Source organism: Siphateles boraxobius, unplaced genomic scaffold (genome assembly GCF_051911475.1).
Source record: "Siphateles boraxobius isolate OS27281-9 unplaced genomic scaffold, OSU_SipBor_1 30, whole genome shotgun sequence".
NCBI lineage: Eukaryota > Metazoa > Chordata > Actinopteri > Cypriniformes > Leuciscidae > Siphateles > Siphateles boraxobius.
In genome coordinates this window covers 8917736-8940749 of record NW_027508920.1, presented here as the reverse complement: position 1 = coordinate 8940749, position 23014 = coordinate 8917736, and the positions used below count along the sequence as shown (strand labels likewise).

At 43.2% G+C, this 23014-nt stretch overlaps 1 protein-coding gene across 1 annotated transcript in view; it reads left to right on the top strand.

The window, feature by feature from the left end:
- The first annotated feature begins 1404 nt into the window (after positions 1-1404).
- Positions 1405-23014, top strand: part of syt9a (synaptotagmin IXa) — a 158762-nt gene continuing 137152 nt past the window's right edge. The window contains exon 1 of the mRNA XM_077248226.1: positions 1405-1843. Within this exon, the coding sequence (XP_077104341.1) occupies positions 1696-1843 (148 nt within the window). The 5' untranslated portion in view covers positions 1405-1695. The remainder of the gene's footprint in view (positions 1844-23014) is intronic.

Sequence of the window (23014 nt, the reverse complement as noted above, 5' to 3'; positions counted from 1 at the left end):
ACGTCAATTGGGGTCATATAGACCCCAGTGTCCTTAACAAATTGGTTAATCATTTTTGCTGCTCATATTTAGCATTATTAGCGATTACCTTATATTTCTTTATAAGGTTCTATCAAACACTGATTAACTGACCATTGATTATCAGTGTATTTGTTTCAGTTATCTGCAATATTCATCCTTTACAGTTTTTTACAATCGCTATGACAATTTTTTCAATACTTTTAACAAATTTCCTAAACTCTTAACGCACCAACACACCTACTACACACTTGGCAAAACAGTTAATGTCATGCTGAAAATCACACATTGTAAACTAAACTCCAACACTAATTTTCAAAATACTATAATACACTATCAACAATACACAATGTCTACCAAAACACTGCAAACATGTCTCAAAATCAAATAATTTTTCAAAACACTAACATATGTTCTCGTCCAACAAGAAGATTTAGTCAATCATAGCACAATGTCATAAAAACACTAACATCAGATGGAATTACAGACACTGCATTATTTTATATGTCAGGTCTGCCCTTATACAACAGACAGTATATTGTATTGAACATAGATTGTGTTTCGCACTGCAGTTTCTTTGAGTGCTTTATAGAATGTGCGGTTAATGTAATGAAAAAAAACGAAAACAGAGACAGAATTGCTGGAATAAATAAAATAAATAAAAATACATTTATATATTTGCATAATTCAATCAGCTGTTTCTCAGTAACAATAGAATAAAATACAGGGGATATATTTGTGTTTCGATTCACAATATAAACAGCTGTTTACCTTAACTTTAGCCTGTACGGTTAGGTTTAGAACATGGTGTTCTCTGTTCTGACATTCAGTGTTAAAGCATTGGTAAATTTGCCAGTAAAAATCCATTGTTTTGGACTTTTTTGAGCTTGTGTGTAAAAGAAGTTCAAGCATTTTAAATGTGTGTTAATTGTATGCATTTTGTGTTAAAGCAACAAGAAATGTGTTACAGTAATAGTAGCTATTGCTTACACAGACCGATGTAGTGCTAACTGTGTTAAGAGTTTAGGAAATTTGTTAAAAGTATTGAAAAAATTGTCATAGTGATTGTAAAAAACTGTCATAAGTCATGCAATTGATCTTTGTTCCACCTCTGTATGCATAACTAATATTGAACAAATTCCCATCAGGCAATCAACCAGGTCAGTTAGTCTATTAGCCCCCCCCCCCCTGATACATATTACATTACAATTGAGTTAAGGAAAAAATATATATACAACAACACCGAAAGTTGAGCATACACTCAAAGTTTTTGTAGTCTTTTTGTTACAAGAGGTAGATAGCTCTAAAACTACTGTTTAAAGGACCAAGAAACACATTACGTTTCGATCAGGCTGTGAGCATGCGCACTGTATTCAGCACCACGGCGAGCGTGGACATTGAGCTTCACACTTCAGTTCGTGCGTGCGTGTGTGTAGATTCAACCGGTGGCTTTTTTTTCCTGACTCCATTTGCGTCGCGACTGGGCTTCACATCAAGCAAGTACTTCACCGTGTGGAGTGAATTCTGAATGGGAAAATAGTAATAAAAAACACTTCCCACGTTAAAAAGAGCTCGGTTTGTCCGCGTGAGTGGGATGCCGTCCGTGAGATGATGATGTTTCTCTGTGAGGGGATTGCGCTTTAGAAGCTCCGCAATCCAGAAGGATGCTGGTGGGAAATGTCTGTCGACAGAGAGGACGAGATTTGTCAAAAAGCACTAGAACTCCTATCGGATCTTTGTTCTAAAGGGGAGGTTCAGAACGAAAACTGCTTGGATATCATTTATTATTTTCGAGACCTTGCCAGGCCGAGGTATTCGGACTCAGGTAGGCGACACTTCTGTACAAAACGCTTGCATGCGCTTTCCCCCCTCAGCATCACAAACAAGGTTAATACACAAAAGTATCATCTGAAGTTCATATCCAGGCTATTTTTTTTTTCTTCATTTGATTCAGTATTGACTTGTTGCTCAGCAATTTATTACAAATCAACCTCCAGGTGCGATCACGCTTGAGAAATGTCGACAACATTCATGTTATATCTTACTTGACCTTATGTGTCCGTGTATGTTGAGTTTGGTGTATAGACTCAAATTAATACTTTTGTCAGAAATTCTAAAGAAACGCTAATGGAATTTATCTCATGATTTGGAACGAATTAGCCTATAATAATAATTAAATAGCCTGCGATTAATGATCTTATAAATAAATCGTTTATATATTATTTATTTATGTATTTATTTATTTGCAAATAACCCCCCCCCCCCCCCCCCCCCCCCAAGTCCCTTATGACATGGATGAATCACTGGGTGCCAAAAGGTTGTAGGTTTGATCCATGAACAACCACAATTGAGTCCTTAATCGAAACACTTAGCTCACATTTATCCAGGAACCTTCAGGGTTGTAGGTTTGATCCATGAACAATCAAATTTGAGTCCTTAATCGAAACACTTAGCTCACATCTATCCAGGAACCTTCAGGGTTGTCTATTTAACATCATTAACTAAATAACTTAATAATAATAATAATAATTCTAAATTAGCAAACATGCCAAAACCGAAATCAAGTAATACCTCAGCAGAGTATACATACTTTGACTTGTAGCTGTGAGACATTATTGGAAATGTGGTGGTAACATGATGAACCCTTCACAGCTTCACACCAATCCTGTCCTTATTAAAATCCATTCTCTTAATGCCAAGTCCCTTGGGATAGCCTGACTCATCACACATTTACTACGTTTTAAATTATTATTATTATTGTTATTATTATTCTTTAGATACTACATTATAGCTGAAGCCACATTGTCCAAGATGATAATTGTTGCATTTGATTCAAATCTGGCATCTGTTACTTCACATAATATATTGTGTAGCTGAACTAAGATTAAGACACAATGCACGACAGCACAGGCTGTGACTAAAACAATTATTGGCTAAACTAAGGTCTTCTCTTTCCAACAAAAAAAAACAAAAAAATAAATAAACCGAGAATGTTCTCTTAAAGATACAGTGGCAAGGAAATGAACCAAGCGGCAGTGGTGGTAAGTAACGAAGTAGAAATACTTCGTTGCTTTACTTAAGTATTTTTTTCAGGGATCTGTACTTTACTTGAGTATGTTTTATTTGTATCTACTTTTACTCTTACTCCACTACAATATTAAAGACAAAGTTTACTTTTTACTCCGTTACATTTCCCCCATGCCTGCTCCATGTATTTATTACACTGGCTTTCCAAACCAATGAAAAACTTGGTTTTATTTTGAAACAAGAACGCGCAAGCTCTTTGCCAGCATAAGCTCACATAGCAGTCAGTTCGCCATTGTGGAAGATGACCGCAGAAACAGGTGAAAGTAAAGCAATGATCCCGAGATTTCCGCTTACCTTGTATCTTGCACATCTTCTGTTTGATGCAGCTAATGTTATGGAACATGTCTATTGCAGAGCTGCCAACTCTCACTCATTCAGTGTGAGACTCACGCAATTGACACTTTCCACACGCTCTCACGACACACATCCATTTTCTCACGCAGAGAAAAATCGCGAACCAAAGAGGACATTGACACCGACAGACAAGACAGATTAGGTTACTTTTGATATGAAACAAATTCTCAGCTCTCAGATTCTGTCAATTTTATTACGAAATTTAAACAATAAATACCGCTTTGGAGCTTTTAAATGTGACGTGACAGATAGCTAGCGCCTTCTATGGGGTGCCGTTAATGTTTTTACTACTAGTTAATTGTAAATAAACACAAATGAACAATAATAGTTAGCCTATGTTGAAAGATACAGTACAACTTACCGAAATGTATATACCTTATACATAATATCAATAAATCAGTGTTTTTCAACCGCGGAAAGAGGTCAATAAAACAGCGTGAGAACAATATGTCACATAACATTAAATTTACCTCAGAAAAAAAAAAAACATTTAATGACCATAGCATGTTAGTTGGCTAGAAAAATTTCTATTTTATAAATATGTAATATTATAAATTAGTATTTTGTTAAATGTGCACTATATATTTATTTTATTTTTACTTATATCCTTAAAATATTATAAAGTTGTTATTATAATAAAAATCACATGTATTTTTAACATGTAATAATACCAGCTGACAGGGCTCTCTGTAGCCTATTGTTACATGTGTGTCCTGGGTTTCCCCCTGCTTGGTGTTTTGGTTTAGTCCTATTCAGTTTTCCCGCTCCTCGTTTGTCCTCAGTTTAGTCACCTGTGTCTAGTTAATTTGCCCCAGCTGTGTCTTGTTCCCCTATCTGTTCTCTGTGTATGTAAACCCAGTGTTCTCCCTCACTCCTGTTCGGTTATTGCGTTTATATGGTTGTAAGTGTTGCAGTTCCTGAGTTTTTGTATATTAAATTCCTGTTAGCAGTTATTCCTCGTCTCCTAGTGCTTCCTGCCTACACACACCGTGACAGAATAACCGACCCAAAAGATGAACGTGATGGCTGAAGACAAGCTCGCCACCATTCAGCAGAATGGCCGTTCTTTGGAGAGGTATGTTGAGGAGTTCCTGGATGTTTCCCATCTAGTGAACTGGGGTAATTCCACAATTAATGCCTGTTTCCGGATTGGACTGGATGATGATAATTTATTCCGTCTCATCTCCGTTGATGATTGTTATAAGTCTGTCCCGGACTTTATTAATTATGTCCTTGAATTACATGGCTCTGATTCCTCGTTGACTATGCAGAAGATAGTCAAAATCATCATTCAGTCCCTATCCGGAAGTATGTAGGCCCAGTTCACATCGATCCGGAATCTTCTACATACCTCTCCAAGAGCTCCGTGTCCCCCGCTTCACCCAAGATGGCCGAGCATTCATTGCGGGTCCCATCCTGCTCCGAACCTGCGCCGCTGGTCCCGTCCAGTCCCGAGCTTATGCATCGCGCCATACCCACCGTACCAGTGGGGATCTTGGTAGTGCTTGAAGAGGAGGATTCGCTTATTGACTGGGACACAGAGCTTCCGCCGCTGATCCCAGCCAGCCCCGAGTCATCATCGCTGATCCAACCCAGCCCCAAGTCTTCACTGCTGGTCCCAGTCAGCCCCAAGTCTTCACTGCTGGTCCCAGTCAGCCCCGAGTCTTCACTGCTGGTCCCGTCCAGCACAGAGCCTTCACCGCTGGTCCCAGCCAGCCCTGCAGAGCCTTCGCCGCTGGTCCCAGCCAGCCCTGCAGAGCCTTCGCCGCTGGTCCCAGCCAGCCCTGCAGAGCCTTCGCCGCTGGTCCCGTCCAGCACAGAGCCTTCGCCGCTGGTCCCGGCCAGCACAGGGCCTTCGCCGCTGGTCCCGTCCAGCACAGGGCCTTCGCCGCTGGTCCCGTCCAGCACAGGGCCTTCGCCGCTGGTCCCGTCCAGCACAGAGCCTTCGCCGCTGGTCCCGTCCAGCACAGAGCCTTCGCCGCTGGTCCCGTCCAGCACAGAGCCTTCGCCGCTGGTCCCGTCCAGCACAGAGCCTTCCCCGCTGGTCCCGTCCAGCACAGAGCCTTCCCCGCTGGTCCCGTCCAGCACAGAGCCTTCCCCGCGGGTCCCGTCCAGCACAGAGCCTTCCCCGCGGGTCCCGTCCAGCACAGAGCCTTCCCCGCGGGTCCCGTCCAGCACAGAGCCTTCCCCGCGGGTCCCGTCCAGCACAGAGCCTTCCCCGCGGGTCCCGTCCAGCACAGAGCCTTCCCCGCTGGTCCCGTCCAGCACAGAGCCTTCCCCGCTGGTCCCGTCGAGCACAGAGCCTTCCCCCCCGCTGACGCCGTGCAGCCCAGAGCCCTCGCCGCTCACGCCGTCCAGCCTAGAGACTTTTTCACCGCTGGCGCCGCCCAGTCCCGCGAACCCATTACCGCTGGTTCCGTCCAGCCCAGAGACCCTTTCACCGCTGGTTCCGTCCAGCCCAGAGACCCTTTCTCCGCTGGTTCCGTCCAGTCCTGAACATTTTCCTGACCCAGTCACTCTCCCCATTAATTTTTTTTGGGGGGGCCAAGGACCCTCGGGGGCCCACGGCCATCAGAAGGGTCCTCACCGCCATGGCCGCCCGAAGGGTCCTCACCACCATGGCCGCCCGAGGGGTCCTCACCGCCACGGCCGCCCGAGGGGCCTTCACCGCCACGGCCGCCCGAAGGGTCCTCACCGCCACGGCCACCCGTAGGGTCTTCACCGGCACGGCCGCCTGCACGTCCTGTTCCGCCCTGGCCGCCTGCACGTCTTGCTCCGCCCTGGACGCCCGAGGGTCCAACAGCTCCGCCCTGGACGCCCGAGGGTTCGTTTGCTCCGCCCTGGCCACGCCCACGTCCTGCTCCGCCCTGGAGGCTTCCTGCTCCAGATCGGCCTCCACCTCGTCAGCCTCCAGGGCGCCCACCCCCCCACCCCATTGGTGTTTGTACGGCGTGGGGACACGCCTTTTTGGGAGGGGGCGTAATGTTACATGTGTGTCCTGGGTTTCCCCCTGATTGGTGTTTTGGTTTAGTCCTATTCAGTTTTCCCGCTCCTCGTTTGTCCTCAGTTTAGTCACCTGTGTCTAGTTAATTTGCCCCAGCTGTGTCTTGTTCCCCTATCTGTTCTCTGTGTATGTAAACCCAGTGTTCTCCCTCACTCCTGTTCGGTTATTGCGTTTATATGGTTGTAAGTGTTGCAGTTCCTGAGTTTTTGTATATTAAATTCCTGTTAGCAGTTATTCCTCGTCTCCTAGTGCTTCCTGCCTACACACACCCTGACACCTATGTTTACAGAATTAGGTGAGATTTTCTTAATTTAAAAATTAACATGCATCTACCAAATATTTATCAAAATGAATCTATATTGAATCAAGATCGGAATCAAACCACAATAATTGAATTGAAATTGTAAAATTTGTATCAAAGAATGGCCTACTAGTCATTGCACCATAATATGCTGTCACTAAACTTAATGAAATTGTTTAGAATTGATGCAAGGTGCTTCATTGTCTCTTATGATTGCAAATCTAACAAATTCTTAATTGCAGTATCTAATAATTTGTTCAATTAAAACATTGCATATCACTCCCAAAACAATTGATCTGTTTAATTATTGATATTTACAGTTTGAATATTTACTTTTTACTTTCGGGACTTAAGTACGTTTTAAATCGGATACTTTTGTACTTTTACTCAAGTGATGTTTGAATGGAGGGCTTTTATACTTTTACTGGAGTAATTTTTTATTTAGGTATATATACTTTTACTCAAGTATAATTTGAGTACTTTTACCACCCCTGCCAAGCGGCAACCTTCCGGTCTCTCTTGAATAGACAGGCTCCAAAAGAAAGTCAATCCTATCGACACTCCATGTTAATATGCCCAACTTTACAGCAGAAAAAAATATGTTTACAGCCTGGTACAAAAAGGGGTTTTGGTCTATATAGCTAATTTTGCCCTTCATGACAATTGTGAGAGGGGTGATTTTTTTTTTTATAGAACTCATCTGTTTAAATTTTATTAAACCTTAAAGTTCTGCATAATTAGGGGGTTGAGTGTCAGGTGGATTGCCGCTGCTGTCACTAGCTGTTTTTTTTGTTGCTGTCTGTTAGTTGTCACGTTACCTCAGCTAATTCCGTCTCTTTCCCCATGTTCCGTTATCTGGTAGTGATTTGCGGTGATGTCTCTGCCCACTTTGGCCTTCAGAAATCTCTTCAGAAACCTACGGGTGACGTCACGGACACTACGTCCATATTTTTTACAGTCTGTGAAATGTGCTGTAGAGGGTTAAGTTATTTACCAAAAACCTTCAATAGCTTGGATATGCATTTGACCAGTCTTGCAGCAAAAGTTTTTTTCTCCATGGGAGTTCAGGACATTCAGACCAAGTGGCTGTGTAAACTATAATTAAATAATCAGCAGCATGAAGCCAGAGTGAAAAGAAAGAGGCAAAACAATAATTATCTAGCATCTCACTGTGCTGCGATGGTCGCCTTTCTTTGAATGCCATGTTAACATTGTTATTTCATTTGGAGGATATAGATTTATTTATTTATTTTTTATTTTTTTGGAAGAGACTTGATTACACAAAGGGCAATATTGAATAACAAGTGCAGTGTTTTTGTGATTTTGCAATGTTTCAGTATGTTTACAGCTTTTTTTACCCCCTTCTTATGAAAATGCTAAAGGCATAACCACTCTGAGCTTTGGCATGTAACAAGATAGGAAGGGTGATTGATCACCTAGTACTTTTAAATGTTGATATTGCAATTTTTTAGGGGTTTAGGATCATGTGTAATATTCCTGTTTGTGAAGGTGAATACAAAGAAAACCTGCATTTTTCCATATGTATGATGTTAAATGTGTTTCGTAACTGCAAACATTTTTAAAATGTTTTTTTCGGCATTATTTAAAACCTCACTTCAAAATGAGCAACATTTGAGCAAATTTGATAAGCATAAAAAATTAAATAATAATAATTTTCATTCTTTACACTGGTTAGCCAAACTGGTCAATTATTTGAAAATTAATAGTATTTTCCGTGTGTTCGCAAAAAACAAACAAAAAAAACACACAAATGCTTTCGTACAGGCAGCTGCAGTGCAGTGGGAATCTCAGCAACAGAGCTCTTTGAAGCTCTTTGTGTGTTGGAATGTTTCTATGGGTTACTAGATATGAGCCATTGTGGAGCTTTCACTTTGAAGTGTAACTGACACACTCAGTTGACTGGAATGAGTTAGGCTGCTTTAGAGGACTCTGCTCAACATGGACAGCGCAAATCAAATAGAGTTTGGCAGCTGCTGTTCTCTGCTGCGATATAAAAGAAGAGGAAGGGGGGGAAAAACAAAAAAGCATTAATAGTACAGGTGTAGTTCTATCTAGTTGCCATAAAAATGCAATGGTTCCATAATGCAACATTTTAATTGAGCTAAAATAGTTTAAAAATGTATACAGGTTCTTTATTAGGTGTTCAAGCACGAAGTGCTGAAAACTTATTGTATTTGTAAGGATTTTTAGGTGTTCTAGCACAAAGTGCTGAAAACCTATTGTATTTTTACTGATTTTTAGGTGTTCTAGCACAAAGTGCTGAAAACCTATTGTATTTGTACTGATTTTTCATTATTAGGTGTTCAGGCACGAAGTGCTGAAAACCTATTGTAATTGTACTGATTTTTATTAGGTGTTCAACCACGAAGTGCTGAAAACCTATTGTATTTGTACTGATTTTTATTAGGTGTTCAAGCACGAAGTGCTGAAAACCTATTGTAATTGCTATTTGAAAAAAAAAAAATCCCCATAAAACGCATCGTGCAGCCCAAACCGTAAGGCCCAGAGACTTGAAACTCAGCCAGATGGTAGGCCTCAATTTGGGGACAACCTATCAGAGTATGACCCCGATTGGTCCATAGGTGGCGCTACAACAACCAAAGGTACTAAATTGCCGTTTACTTCTCGAAAATCCTTGGCTCAAGACGGACAAAATGTATATCTCGAATTTCGATTTAGGCAAGAACAATTTTCCGCTATGTTTAATTTTGTCCAAAACCTACTTTTGCGAACAAGTCCCTGGTTTTTCACACGATCGGAACCAAACCAGTCTAGGCCTATTCTCTGGACTCTCTAGATCAATAATTATTGAAAAAAAGTTGACATTTTGCATTTGGATGGCTGTAACAGGGTCATTTAAAAAGGGGCGGGGAAAAATAGTCAAAAGCCTATAAATCCTAAACGAAAAGTCAAAACTTCACGAAAATTGATGAGCATATGTGTCATAACATGGTGAAGAAGCATTCAAAGTTTCATGGAGATCGGACCATAGGTGGCGCTATAACTGTCAAAAAGGTCTCATTATTATTAGGTGTTCAAGCACGAAGTGCTGAAAACGTCCTGGTTGCGTATGCAACCCACCGTTCCCTGAAGGAGGGAACGGAGGACGTAGTCGACGTCGACTGAATTGGGATCTCGCTAGAGAGCCTGTCTTCTTCGAGTACTATTGAACGAGCCAATGTAATTGGCGTGCGTGATTCGCATCACACACTCCGCCCCCGCGGCGCGGGTATAAATACGGAAGTGGATGCACGCACTAGTTGCTTTTTCGCTGAGGAGCCGAGAGTAACCCGGGGTCAGCAGTGGTCCAGCGGTAGTGGCAAGGGGACTACGTCCTCCGTTCCCTCCTTCAGGGAACGGTGGGTTGCATACGCAACCAGGACGTTCCCTTTCAGTCGATAACGTCGGACGTAGTCGACGTCGACTGAATTGGGATCACCCTTTGAACACGCCACTAACGCTGCCACCTTCCAGTGCCTAAACCAAAGCCTCCTGATGCCCCCGCAAATTTAAGGCGGGGAAGGACAGGGCTTAGGCCAGGGAAGTCACTGCTGTTCCTACAGGACCACTGGGAAAGCGTTCCCCGGACATTGGAAGGAAGGGACGCTGCGGAAGCCACGTCCAACCCAGAGGGAGGTAGCGTGGAAAATACACATATGAACTGGGCGGAAACCGGGCAGTCTAACATATGGAATGACACTGGGGTGGCTCCAGCCTAAGACGGGGGGAGACACACCGGACAGTGACGGAAGAGAGACTCTGCCGAGGGAAGACACGGGCTCACCGCAGGGAGCCGTATCGTGGAAGAATACACATATGGGGTCGCCGAAGGGACCGCAACATATGGACCCAGCCTAACACAGGTTCCACACTGCTTACGAGTGGTAGGCCTAACACCAGACGTTCCGCACGTCCGACGTCGGAGGGGTGTGAAGGAACTCAACAGGGTTCAATTTTAAGGGAACTCAACTGGAGTAGAAAGGCGCACGTATCCAGTCCATAGGAGGGGAATGGCGCAGCAAGCCGACACTTGAACCGGGCTCACGGTGAAACTGGCTTCATGAGAAGGGAGCCCACGGGAAGCAGCGGTTCAACTAGGTGTCATCCAGCCCCCAACTCTAGAATCAGTTTTAGCAAAGCATATCGTCAACGCCCAGGCGGAGCACTTTACACTCATCATAGAGGAGCTCATCACCTAAGTGGACATGTTGCATCTCGGATCTTTACCGAAATGAAGGCAAGCGCTAAGTGCAACTTTGCATGGAAACAGCCTTCCCTCTCTGCTGAATTCCAACAGATATTTGTAGAGCTGGTCTGAGGTCTATGACTTGCATTCTGTACACGTCCAAGCGAACGGACAGAGAAGCCAGGGCTGGATCTGCCTCCTCCAGGGCAGCGCTTGCAGGCTCACCACCTGCTCCTATTACGGGAGAGGTAGGAACCTTGGGCACAATCCGAGCCGGGGTCTCAGCTTGTGAGAGTTAGCCGGCCCAGACTCCAGGCACAATACGTTGACCGAAAGCGAGCAAGTCCCTACCCTCTAGTAGAGACCACGCGAGCAGGAGAACTGATATAACAGATTTTTTAACTCACTGCCTGCAGTGGCTCAGGGGCGGTCTCTGCAGTGCAGTCGCACCAGGGACAAGGCCCAAGAGGATAAAGAGGGACACAAGGATTTACAAGACCTTGCTCCTCAGGAACCTGACGATCAGAACGTGCTTCTGCATACTTCTGCAACACGATGAGCGTCGTTTAAACACCGAGGCAACATCATTTTGAGGGTGAAGGAAAACAGCCTACTGCAACCCATTTTGCAGGAAAGAGAGCACTGAAGTGATCGAAAGCTTTCAGGATCTCCTCTGGAGAGAAGACGCACTCAACGACTAGGTTCCACTTCTAAAGGCGTAAGCATGCTACCCAATTCTAGGGGGTGCTCGCAGAAGTGATGGTAACTATCACATGTTCTTGTGATAGCCACCTGAACCTCCGCGTTCAGATGTAAGACCGCCCGGAATCTCCGGGGGCAGAACGCGTGTGCCATCGTGCCCCGTCCCCGAAAGAGTTTTCAGGGGAAGTCAGGAAGGCTGTTGATGGGAACCAGGTCTAGTTGGGCCAATAAGGGTCAACTATGAAGACCTGTTCCTCTCCTGACTTGGCACGTAGGTGCAAGCGACGGGCGCAAAAGACAGGAGCATTGCTCAACACAACATGTGAAGATCACTGGGCTTCAGGAGCATTTTCTGCTCAGCACTTGGGTGTGACAAGTTCACTGAGCTTCAGGAGCATTCCTGCTCAACACCTCAGTGTGATAAACTCACCGAGCTTCAGGAGCATTTCTGCTCAACACTTGAGTGCGAAGAACTTCACTGAGCGACAGGAGCATTTCTGCTCAGCACTTGAGTGTGACGAATTCACTGAGCTACATGTGATGAACTCACTGAGCTACAGGAGCATTGCTGCTCAACACCTGAGTGCGATGAACTTCACTGAGTTTCAGGAGCAATTCTGCTCAACATGAAGAGTGATGATTTCACTGACTTGAGCAGGCGCAAGGCGACCATGAGTCGCAGTCACTTTTAGAAGGCTCACTGGGGTTAAACGCATTTCTGCGGGCCCCTGGGGCAGCTGAGACCCAGTGTTTGTCCAAGGGTAGTCCGCTCGGTTTACACAAACACTGGCGGAAAAATGAAACCGGGGGGGGGGGGGGGGGGGGGGCAACTGAGCGGGCCTGGAATGGTCATGACCCAGCCGGACCCAGGGGATGGAGTCTCCACTTGCCCTGGCTATAATTGTCCTGAGGCTCGATGGCGGCACGATTGAGTAAGCGGGAGGAGTGGAACAAGGCGCCCTCAGAAGCGTCTGACTCCAAGGAGGAGGTGACGGGTGAGTTGTGACATGCAGGGGAAGCTTGCACAACGGTCGCAATGTCTAACAACTCGAGGCACGAATGCCCGTGTAGTCGGGGGTCGCCCAGGCCCCCGTTAAAACACGCCCTTTGTACATGGCCCCTCTGTTGAAGAGGGTTTGGCAGCAGACCGGGATGAACTATAGTCACACAGGGTGAGCTGCTCTGCCACTGTCACCTCGGGACTCGATCATGAAGCTAGCGCTGAAGCTGTCACATATGGAGGAAGCCAATGGCTGCAACTACCATATACCCCAGGAGCCTCTGAAAGTTCTTCCAGTGGGACCCTTTCTCACTTCAAACACCAGCTGAACACATTCTCATTGGAGAAACGTGTTAGACCGAGTCCATCTCCAAAACTGAAAAAGAGATACTAAGCCCGTGGGCGAGATTATTCTCTTCCAGTTGACCTGAAGACCCAACAGGCTCTGGAGCACTCGAAGGGAAGGACACTGTACTGATACTCCACCCTTACACGCAACCCACAGGATGGCCTGCGGTGCGGAAGGTAGAGATCTGTTTTTAAGCACATGTCTTTCAGGTCGGAGCTGCAGACCAATCTTGGGCCAAGATGGTCACGACCCACCACCTAGTAGCACGAAGAACGAGTTTACAACTGGCCTTCGTACCGGCTGGAGGAGCGGCTATATCAAATCCTTCGCCAGCAGGATAAGATAAGCACGCACAAGTCAGGAGCACTGCTCAACGCTCGGTGTGATGAATATCACTGAATTTTCAGGAGCACGTCTGCTCAACACCTAATGTGATGACTATCACTGACTTTAGCGGGGTAGCCGAGCCTGAGGTGGGGCAGCAAAGTAGAGAGAGTGGTGTTAGTGTGCTGTGCAACACTTACCTGTCCCCACAAGCGGCAGGGGGTGCGTGAGAAGGCGGATGACCGGGTCCTCGAACGCACCAAGCTGCCTGCTGTCGACCAAGGTGGAGCTGAGGGGTGTAAGGCTATACAGGGTCACACCCGCCAGACTGGCCCTCTTGAGACCCAGGAACAGATGAAATTGCTCTCTCTTTGAAGTGTGGGTACCGCTTGCTCCGCTTTTTTTTATTTTTTTTTTTTTTAGGGAGCCAGCGGTGGAACAGACACACACACAAACAAAGGCTCCACCCGGCCCTCACCCGGGGGGAGGGAGTGATCGTGCCACTCCAAGAGTATCTCATCCATTCCTGGGCGGCCCGCTCCGGAATGCTTTCGCTGTCGCTTGCCACCTGGCTTGGCAGCGCCTGGAGCGGGCTGGGCGTCCCTACTGCGGCCGGCTCCATGCTGAGGCCTGGGTGGAGGCTGCTGCGGAGGGCCAGCAGGAGCGGCGGCCGGGGAACGCCCACGGCGACGAGCAGGCGGAGGAGCTGCCACCGGCGGCGGGTGGAGGCAGCAGCTGGCCACCGGGGCAGGATGTGCCGGATGACCTCCGTCTGCGCTTGAGCGGCAGAGAACTGTTGGATGCAGTTCTCCACCGCGTCGCCGACCAGCCCAACCTGGGAAATTGGGGAGACCAGGAACCGAACCTTGTCCGCATCCGCCATACCAACCAGGCTGAGCCTACGAAGGCGCTTCTGGACCACCAAGGTGGACATCGCCAGACCGATCACGCACGCTACGACACCCGTACCCCGGAGGGTGAGGTCGGATGCAGTGCGGTGCTCACCTATGAGCGCACGGTCTGGATTACCCTCGTGCATGCCATGGGTGCCCTAGCCTGCAGCAACGCCATGGCACGCAAGAGGAAGCGGCTTGCCCACAGGCTTTGTAAGCTCTGCCCGTCGGAACGGACAAAACCTCACAGGCCTTAGGGGGGAGACGAGGATCCCCCCAAAAGGCAGCGGCCGCCGGACACAGGTGCACCTGTGTCGACAGACCGCTCCAATGGAGGGACACCTCGCAACCCTTCACCGTTCCTCCATCAAGGGTAATGAGGGGGAAAAGCTATTCAGGCAGTTTCTGGCAGAGAAAGATGCTGTTCACCACCTGATAAGCTCTCCATGCATTTCGGGAAAGAAAGGCACTGGGGCGGCGAGCTGAGAACCAGCGCGGCCCGCCCCAAGATACCAAACTCCCGATTCCAACCGAGACTGAACGGGACACGGTGGAGGTTCCACTCGAGCCCGGCAGCCTCGGCGGCCCGTTTCAGCACAGCTGATAATTCTGGATCCGGCTCGGGCAACCTTGAACTCCCGGAGGGAGACAATGCAGCCGAGTCATCATCTCTAGAAGTCAGCTCACCCTCCGATGCTGCAATCGGCGTCCTGTCCTCCAGGGGAGCCCCGAGTGAAACCGCTGGCCCACCCATTACAGATGGACCAGCAGACAACACAGGAGGCTCCATTGGTTGCAGTGGAAGGGAGGAGTGAGGAGCCCACAGGGAATGGTTACCGGGCGGGACATCCAACACTATCCTCCGGTCACCCATCCCACACAGTCCCCGAGGTTGGGGCATGGTAATGGGGACTCGCTCTCCGCGAACGAAGGCGAGTCTCGCCCTCAACACTGCGACAGTCATGTTCCCACAGTGAAAACACGAGCTGTCCACAAAAGCTGTCTCAGCGTGCTGTAAGCCCAAACACGTGACACAACAGTTGTGACCATCAGAGAGAGACAGGGAACGACCGCACCCAGAAACGCACGGGCGGAATGACATCTTGAAAAAGACGCAAACGCACCCGTGTTGCTCTTTCAGAAAATAGGACCGTCACCAGTGCCGGAGCACACAGGGGAATGACCGCGGCAACACTGAACAGAGAACTGAAACAGTGAAGCACTCACTTTTCCGCCCTCTAACCAGCCATCAACACACACAAACATTTAAAAATTTGTTGCTGTTAAAACAGCAGTTGAGAGCTCAAAGCTCGCGATCACCGCTGCACTCGCGCTGTAGAACACCAGCACTGGGAGAGTCTTCCTGAAGAACACCGACACACTCGCTCGTTGTAGACAACAGCACTCTCAGAGACATCAAACGATCGGCTCCGAAGCGAAAGGCAACTAGTGCGTGCATCCACTTCCGTATTTATACCCGCGCCGCGGGGGCGGAGTGTGTGATGCGAATCACGCACGCCAATTACATTGGCTCGTTCAATAGTACTCGAAGAAGACAGGCTCTCTAGCGAGATCCCAATTCAGTCGACGTCGACTACGTCCGACGTTATCGACTGAAAGGGAACCTATTGTAATTGCTATTTGAAAAAAAAAAATCCCCTAAAACGCATCGTGCAGCCCAAACCGTAAGGCCCATAGACTTGAATCTCGGCCAGATGATAGGCCACACGTTTGGGGACAACCTATCAGAGTATGACCCAGATTGGCCCATAGGTGGCGCTACAGCAACCAAAAGTACTAAATTGCTCATAACTCCTCGACCGTTGGTCCTAGCCTCAAGCTTTTTACACCACTGTGATCGTTGGCTCAAGAAGGACAACATGTATATCTCCACATATATTTCGATTGCGAACTAGTCCCTGGTTTTTCGCCCGATCGGAACCAAACCAGTCTAGGCCTATTCTCTGGACTCTCCGCTATTTTCCGCTATGTTGAATTTTGTCCAAAACCTACTTTTGCGAACTAGTCCCTGGTATTTCGCCCGATCGGAAACAGACCAGTCTAGGACAATTCTCTAGACTCTCTAGATCAATAATTATCAAAAAAAAGTTGAACTTTTGCATTTGGGTGGCTGTAACAGGGTCATTTAGAAAATGGACGTGTCAAAATACACTCAAATGCCTATAAATCATTAATAAAAATCAGAACTTCACAAAAATTGGTGAGCATATGTGTCATAACATGGTGAAGAAGCATGCAAAGTTTCATGGAGATCGGACCATAGGTGGCGCTATAACTGTTAAAGAAAATTTAAAACCATATATTTCCTATGGTAAATTGCCTGTATTGGTTGTAAATGGTATTTTCCATCTATGATCATATAATTTTCAAATCATTATGTTTAAAACCAGTGCAGTACAATTCTCTGGACTCTCTAGATCAATAATTATCAAAAAAGGAATAACTTCTTCATTTGGATGGCTATAATAGGGTGCATAACAGCCAATAAGTGGTATTTTACTGCCCCCTGCTGTCATTTCATCATACTACTCCCTAATATTTTTATTTATAATTCATATTTAGACTTTATAAAATCATTATTTGAACATTTACAATCACATTTTGTCAAAATGTATCTATTGGAGTATTACTACAATGTCAATTGTGAAAATGAAAGTAAAAATTTAACCGCCATTTAGGTCACGCCCCCCCAGTACAAATTCACTCATAACTTGAAAACGGAAGTCGCTGCACGCTCAAGCAAGGTCCTCTCCGGGCTCTTGATCGAAATCTATCGTCGCGGGGCTCGGGAGCGACCCCCCCGCGGATCGCTTATCCGTGAGACCCCCGAATTGGAACTGCTGTAACTCCCGACCTAGACCACCTAGATTCTTGTGGGATAGCTCGTTGGAAAGGGCTCGTCCTCACCTAGCTTCGATTCGAGTTTGGTGCGATTCGGCCTGGGCATTCCGGAGATATAAGCCCCAAAATATATGCCTTTGAACGGGCATAACTCCCGGCCCCGATCGGCCACCAACACCGGGATGGTCTCGTTCAACAAAATCTACTTTTGCGAACTAGTCCCAGGTTTTTCATCTGATCGGAACCAGACCAGTCTAGGACAATTCTCTGGACTCTCTAGATCAATAATTATTGAAAAAAGAAGAACTTTTGCATTTTTCGTATGGCTATAACAGGGTCATTTAGAAAAGGGCGTGTCAAAATACACTCAAAAGCCTATAAATCATAAATAAAAACTCAGAGAAATATGTGAAATGCGTATAGACCATTAAAAGAGATTTCAAAAATAACATATCCCACACGTGTGTGTGTGTGTGTGTGTGTGTGTGTGTGTGTGTGTGTGTGTGTGTAAGCATGCATTATGGAGTTAACATGAAAAACTGGTTTACTTTTGTGCAGAATACTGGTGAAACCAAGTTGTTTAAAAATGAAAATGAGCCAATAAGTGGTCTTCTACTGCCCTCTGCTGGCCATTTTACTTCTTAAAGCTATTTTTTGTATTATTATGATGGCCTGGTAATATACTTTAATATTATTAAACTATATTACCTAAATATTCAACTAAACTAAATTAGATTTTATCAACACTATTACACTAAATTAGATTTTCACAATAACATCCCTAAAGTGTGTGTGTGTGTGTGTGTGTGTGTGTGTGTGTGTGTGTGTGTGTGTGTGTGTGTGTGTGTGTGTGTGTGTGTGTGTGTGTGAGAGCATGCATTATTGAGTAAACATGAAAATTTGAGACATTGTTTCAATAAAATTATATGATTAAAATGAAAACTAAAAATTGCGTTTTAAATGGGAAACCTGTAATAAGCATTTTTTTTTACCTACCATTGATTTCAAATATCTATAGCTATAACAAAATGTGTTTAAGCATTTTTATTAGAGTTAATATGAAAAACGTGCCATTAAAAAATACATGGAATCAAACCAAGTCATAGAAAACAAAACTGTATTTAATTGCCAGAATAATACAATGTTTTTTTTTTTTTAAACAATGCATATGAAAATAATTAACATTAACAATCAATTAATTTATTCAACTTCAATCGTTTGAATATTGAAGAATGTCTCTGTGGTATCATTTCATTCATTTCAATTTTTTGCACATATGAAAGAAGAAAAGTATTTGCATTAATATATGTTTAAAACTATATTGTATATATATATATGCTTGAAATGCTTATAGACCATTAAAGTATATTTTCATAATGACACATCCCAATAGCATTGAAAACAACAACAACAACAACAACATTTGTGTGTGTGTGTGTGTGTGTGTGTGTGTGTGTGTGTGTGTGTGTGTGTGTGTGTGTGTGTGTGTGTGTGTGTAAGCATATGTCTACATATGAGTGCAAAAGCACCTGTGAAAACATCAATGCTAGCGATGTGGTAAATCATGGTAAATCACGATAGAAACGTGGTAAATCATAGTAAATAATACTATTGGGCAATTCCATGCAAAGGTCATCTTTACCATTAAAAAATAATGTTTTAACCAAAAGAACAAAACCCTTTTTAAGTTGTCCATTTAGGTCTGTGATATACTGTATTAATGTGCTTTAACAAAAATTTTAAGAAAATTGCCTTGTTTATCCACCAGATATGAGGTGAGCAACAATGCTTAAATTACATGTTCAACCAGCCATATTTCATGCTTTCAAAAAAAGGTATCAAAGACCCCCCTTTTTAAACTTTATTTTAACAGTAAGCATTTTGCAGAACGATGGAGGCATGCCTGAGAAATACATATACTAATTTGGTCATAACAGCACTGCCTGTTGAATTTATAAGGGCTATAATAAAGAGGTCTTGACGCTTCAGTGCACTGTCACGTCCATAACGTTTTAAAGGTTTAGTTTATTTAATATGACATTTATAAATGCAAATAACTTGAAACTTTATTTACAAAGCTAAATTATGTTTATGTTTATTAGGATAGACAATTCATCTCACTACTTTGCTCTGAACAACCATAATAATGCGTTACGGACGTGACCGTTACGGACACTTCATATTAAATCATGCATATGACTATTGTGATCTGTTTCAAGACAGAAATTATTTTATATATAAACTTGTGCGCGTCTCATAACAGAAACTCAACGTAGGCTATGCCTCTCACATGGAGGTGCGATCACTTGCAACACGTAAACTTGAGCGCGTCTCAAAACTGAACAGAAACTCGACGTATGCCTCTCAGAAATATAGCCTATCTATAGAAAGATTGCAAAGATCAAAACGAAAAGAAATGGGCAACTCTCTGATTGTGTAATCTGTATGTGCTTTTTCCACCACCACGTCCCTTTAGAGGCTCGGTACGATCACGCTTACAAAATAATAATAGGCTAATAATATTGCGTGTCAATTATTTTGTCAAATCATATTCATACAAAATAAAATGTGATGATTTTGAGACTGTGCATTAAAATCCATAAACTGGCCGAAAACCGTGCGATCATTTAGACACAAAAAACGTAGGCGTTACATGATTGCTTGTGACTCACATCTACGGACAATAATGTCCATCGGTTCACCTGACTGTGGAGGAAACCTGTGATTTGAACTCCTATATGACAAACATTAATTGTTAATGTATTTTAATTTTGACTGTCTTCCGTAATAGTCTCTGCTTTAATGTTCCGTCTATGTGTTTATAGTAGCCTATTCACGTCCTAGTCGAGAGGCGTCCTGCAATTGCGCGAGGAACCTGATTGGTTTAGGCGCGAAACAGGCGCCCTCTAATTCGCTCGCGCTTCCTGTCATTCAAGCTCAGGTTTTGACAGCTCGAAGATAGCGTTATCTTAAAGCTAAACGCCTACCACAACGACAGATGGATAAAATGGTAAGATGATACTAAAAACCGCACACAATCAGGGAAAATAAATTGAATAAAAATCTAGTTATATTAATGTCATATCAAATAGCCTTGTCACCTCAGAGTCATCACCTCAGATAAGATGTGTGTGTGTGTGTGTGTGTGTGATGTATGTGTGTGTGTGTGTGATGTATGTATGTGTGTGTGTGTGTGTGTGTGTGTGTGTACACACATACATATTCACACATACATACATATACATCTGTTTGATCAAACAGATTCTATGTATTTCAGACACGTCACATCCATAACAGGGTTTTTGTCACGTCCATAACATTGTTTTTTCCTAATAATACACTTCATAACAATATATATATTTTAAACATTGATATTTTTATGTTCAGCTAAGACCCCTTCATCATCAATATTTATACATTGAATTTAAAAGTTCACAGACTTTAAAGGAAATCGAACAGTATACCAAAAACTCTGTCATTTCCCGTCACATCCATAACGCATGCATATTTTCCTTTTTTGGGGGTCCTTAAATATATTTTAGAAAAACATATTTTGCCTGTCAATTCCCCAGATTGGGTGCTCTGAGAATATGCATTTCCAATTTAAATATTGTAAGAAGTTTTTTTTTTTTTTCTGAGACATTTCACCTGTCATGAGTTCAAATGTCACATCCATAACGCTGGAATTACCCTTATTACATGGCGTATCATGGCAAATAATGCTAGCAATGTGATGAATCATGGTAAATCATGCTACAATCCTGGTAAATCATTCTGGAATGTGGTATATCATGATAAATCATCCTATAACATGGTAAATCATGGTAAACTGGTAAATCATGCTAGAATCATATTAAATCACACTGGAATGTGTTCAATTGTGGTAAACCATGCTAGAACAGGGTAAATCATGGTGAATCATACTGGAACTTGGTATATCATGGTTAACTGTGGTAAATCATGCTAGATTCATAGCAATTCATACTGGAGCATGGTAAATCATGCTAAAACATGGTCTATTCCATCTATGATGTCAGTGGTTAAATGATTGTTACATAAAACTTAATGTCTTTTGATGCTTGTATGGTTAAAAATCTTAAATGCCTTGACTGCTTGAACACCGCTAAATGCTGCTTGCAGCTTTAATTATTATTATTATTATTTTATTCCACATGGGTTCTCTGTGGAATATTATGATACAATGATGACATGAAACATTACAAACTATTACCCGTCCTCATTAGTTACCTCATAGAGCGGTAACTAATAATAAATGTTTTATATGTAAATGTTTGTTACATGTTTATTACCTGCTACTAACTTGCTACTCGAATGCTATTATTTAGGTTGCAATGTATATTTAAAAAAAACAAGAGTAAAATAGCACTATTTGTATGTCACTTTAAAGTAATGGTCAATCATTAATAGGTATAACTATGCAGAAAGTAATGCAGGGTAAATGAGTAGTACTACATTTACACTTTCTACTACTATTATATAGAAATCTACTAATCGGTTACTAATAGCAAATTCAGGACTGAGACAGTTCTGTATTAGGTAATAACTACTATTTGAGATCATTCATTAACAACTAGGATATTAACCCTCTGAGGTCTAAGGGGTTTTTGGGGTCCTTGAGGTGTTCTGACATGCTCTGACATTTGTGCTTTTTCAGTTATTTATAAACATGTTAATGGCAAAGGTGTAAATTCACTCTATATAGCACAAACGGGGCTACCGTAATATGTGAGCAACATGTATGTACATGTTTTTATTTTTTAGAGAATAATGTTTATGCGTGGTTATTGAAAAAACTAAAACTTAAAGTGTCTGAAATAAGGCCACAAAACACATACTAAATATGTGTCCACAAGACTTTTGACTAATGAGTGTTGTTGCCTAGAATTTTTGCTTCAAAATGATCTGAAAATCATCCTGCCTAATCATTTACATAAAACAATACATTGATTTAAATTTTATAAGACACCTTTTGTTTGGAAGGGCAATATGCGTGGAGGCGTGTTGACACCTGAGAAGACAAAGGCCGGATAATGTGCCACATACATAATGAACTGCATATTAATGAGCCTTTCACACATTTCAGGTGTGTCACAGGATCCCAACGAATGCAAGGACAAAATAAATTATCTATATATACATATTTTACAATTAGAAATTGTAACCAATTACAAATAGGTTACAATTACAACAACAATTACAATTTTAACAATATTTCAAGTGTATTTCTTTGTAAAAAGTATACATTTTATCATACGTATTTAAAAAGGTAAGGATTCATTAGTTTGAATATTGGAACAAACACTATAATAACATCTTAGTTGATAATTCAATATACCTACTTTATTTTTGTCAAAACATCATACTATAGTATATTTAACTATGAGCAGAAATTGGTGAACAAAAGCATACCTATTTAATGTGACAGTAGTCTTTTTTTACAGTCAAAACATTATAATCTATCCAAAACTAATCACAAAATCTTGTCTAAACATTCATATTTAGTCTGTAACATATTGTGTATGATATATTAGCATACATGTGAATTAGCAGTTTGTTGCTTATACAGACATTTTATTTCAACATATTTCAGTCTATTTTTACTCATCTTAGTAGGCTCTAGCAATATAGTTTGGATGTGTTCATGTAAACATAACGTTTACTAATGTAGGTGCGAGAGTGAATGAACGGCACAGACACGCGCTGTATAACTGTAGTCAACAAAGCGCGCGCGCCTGTGCCGTTCATTCATCATTTAGCCTACACACAGACACGCAATTCATATTTAAACAGTCTTTTTGCGGTTTACAGTCAGTCACTATTCAATATCGCGATTAGAACAAAGCACTTAAGAATAAATGACTTACTACATCAACTGGATCCGTTGCTCCTCGA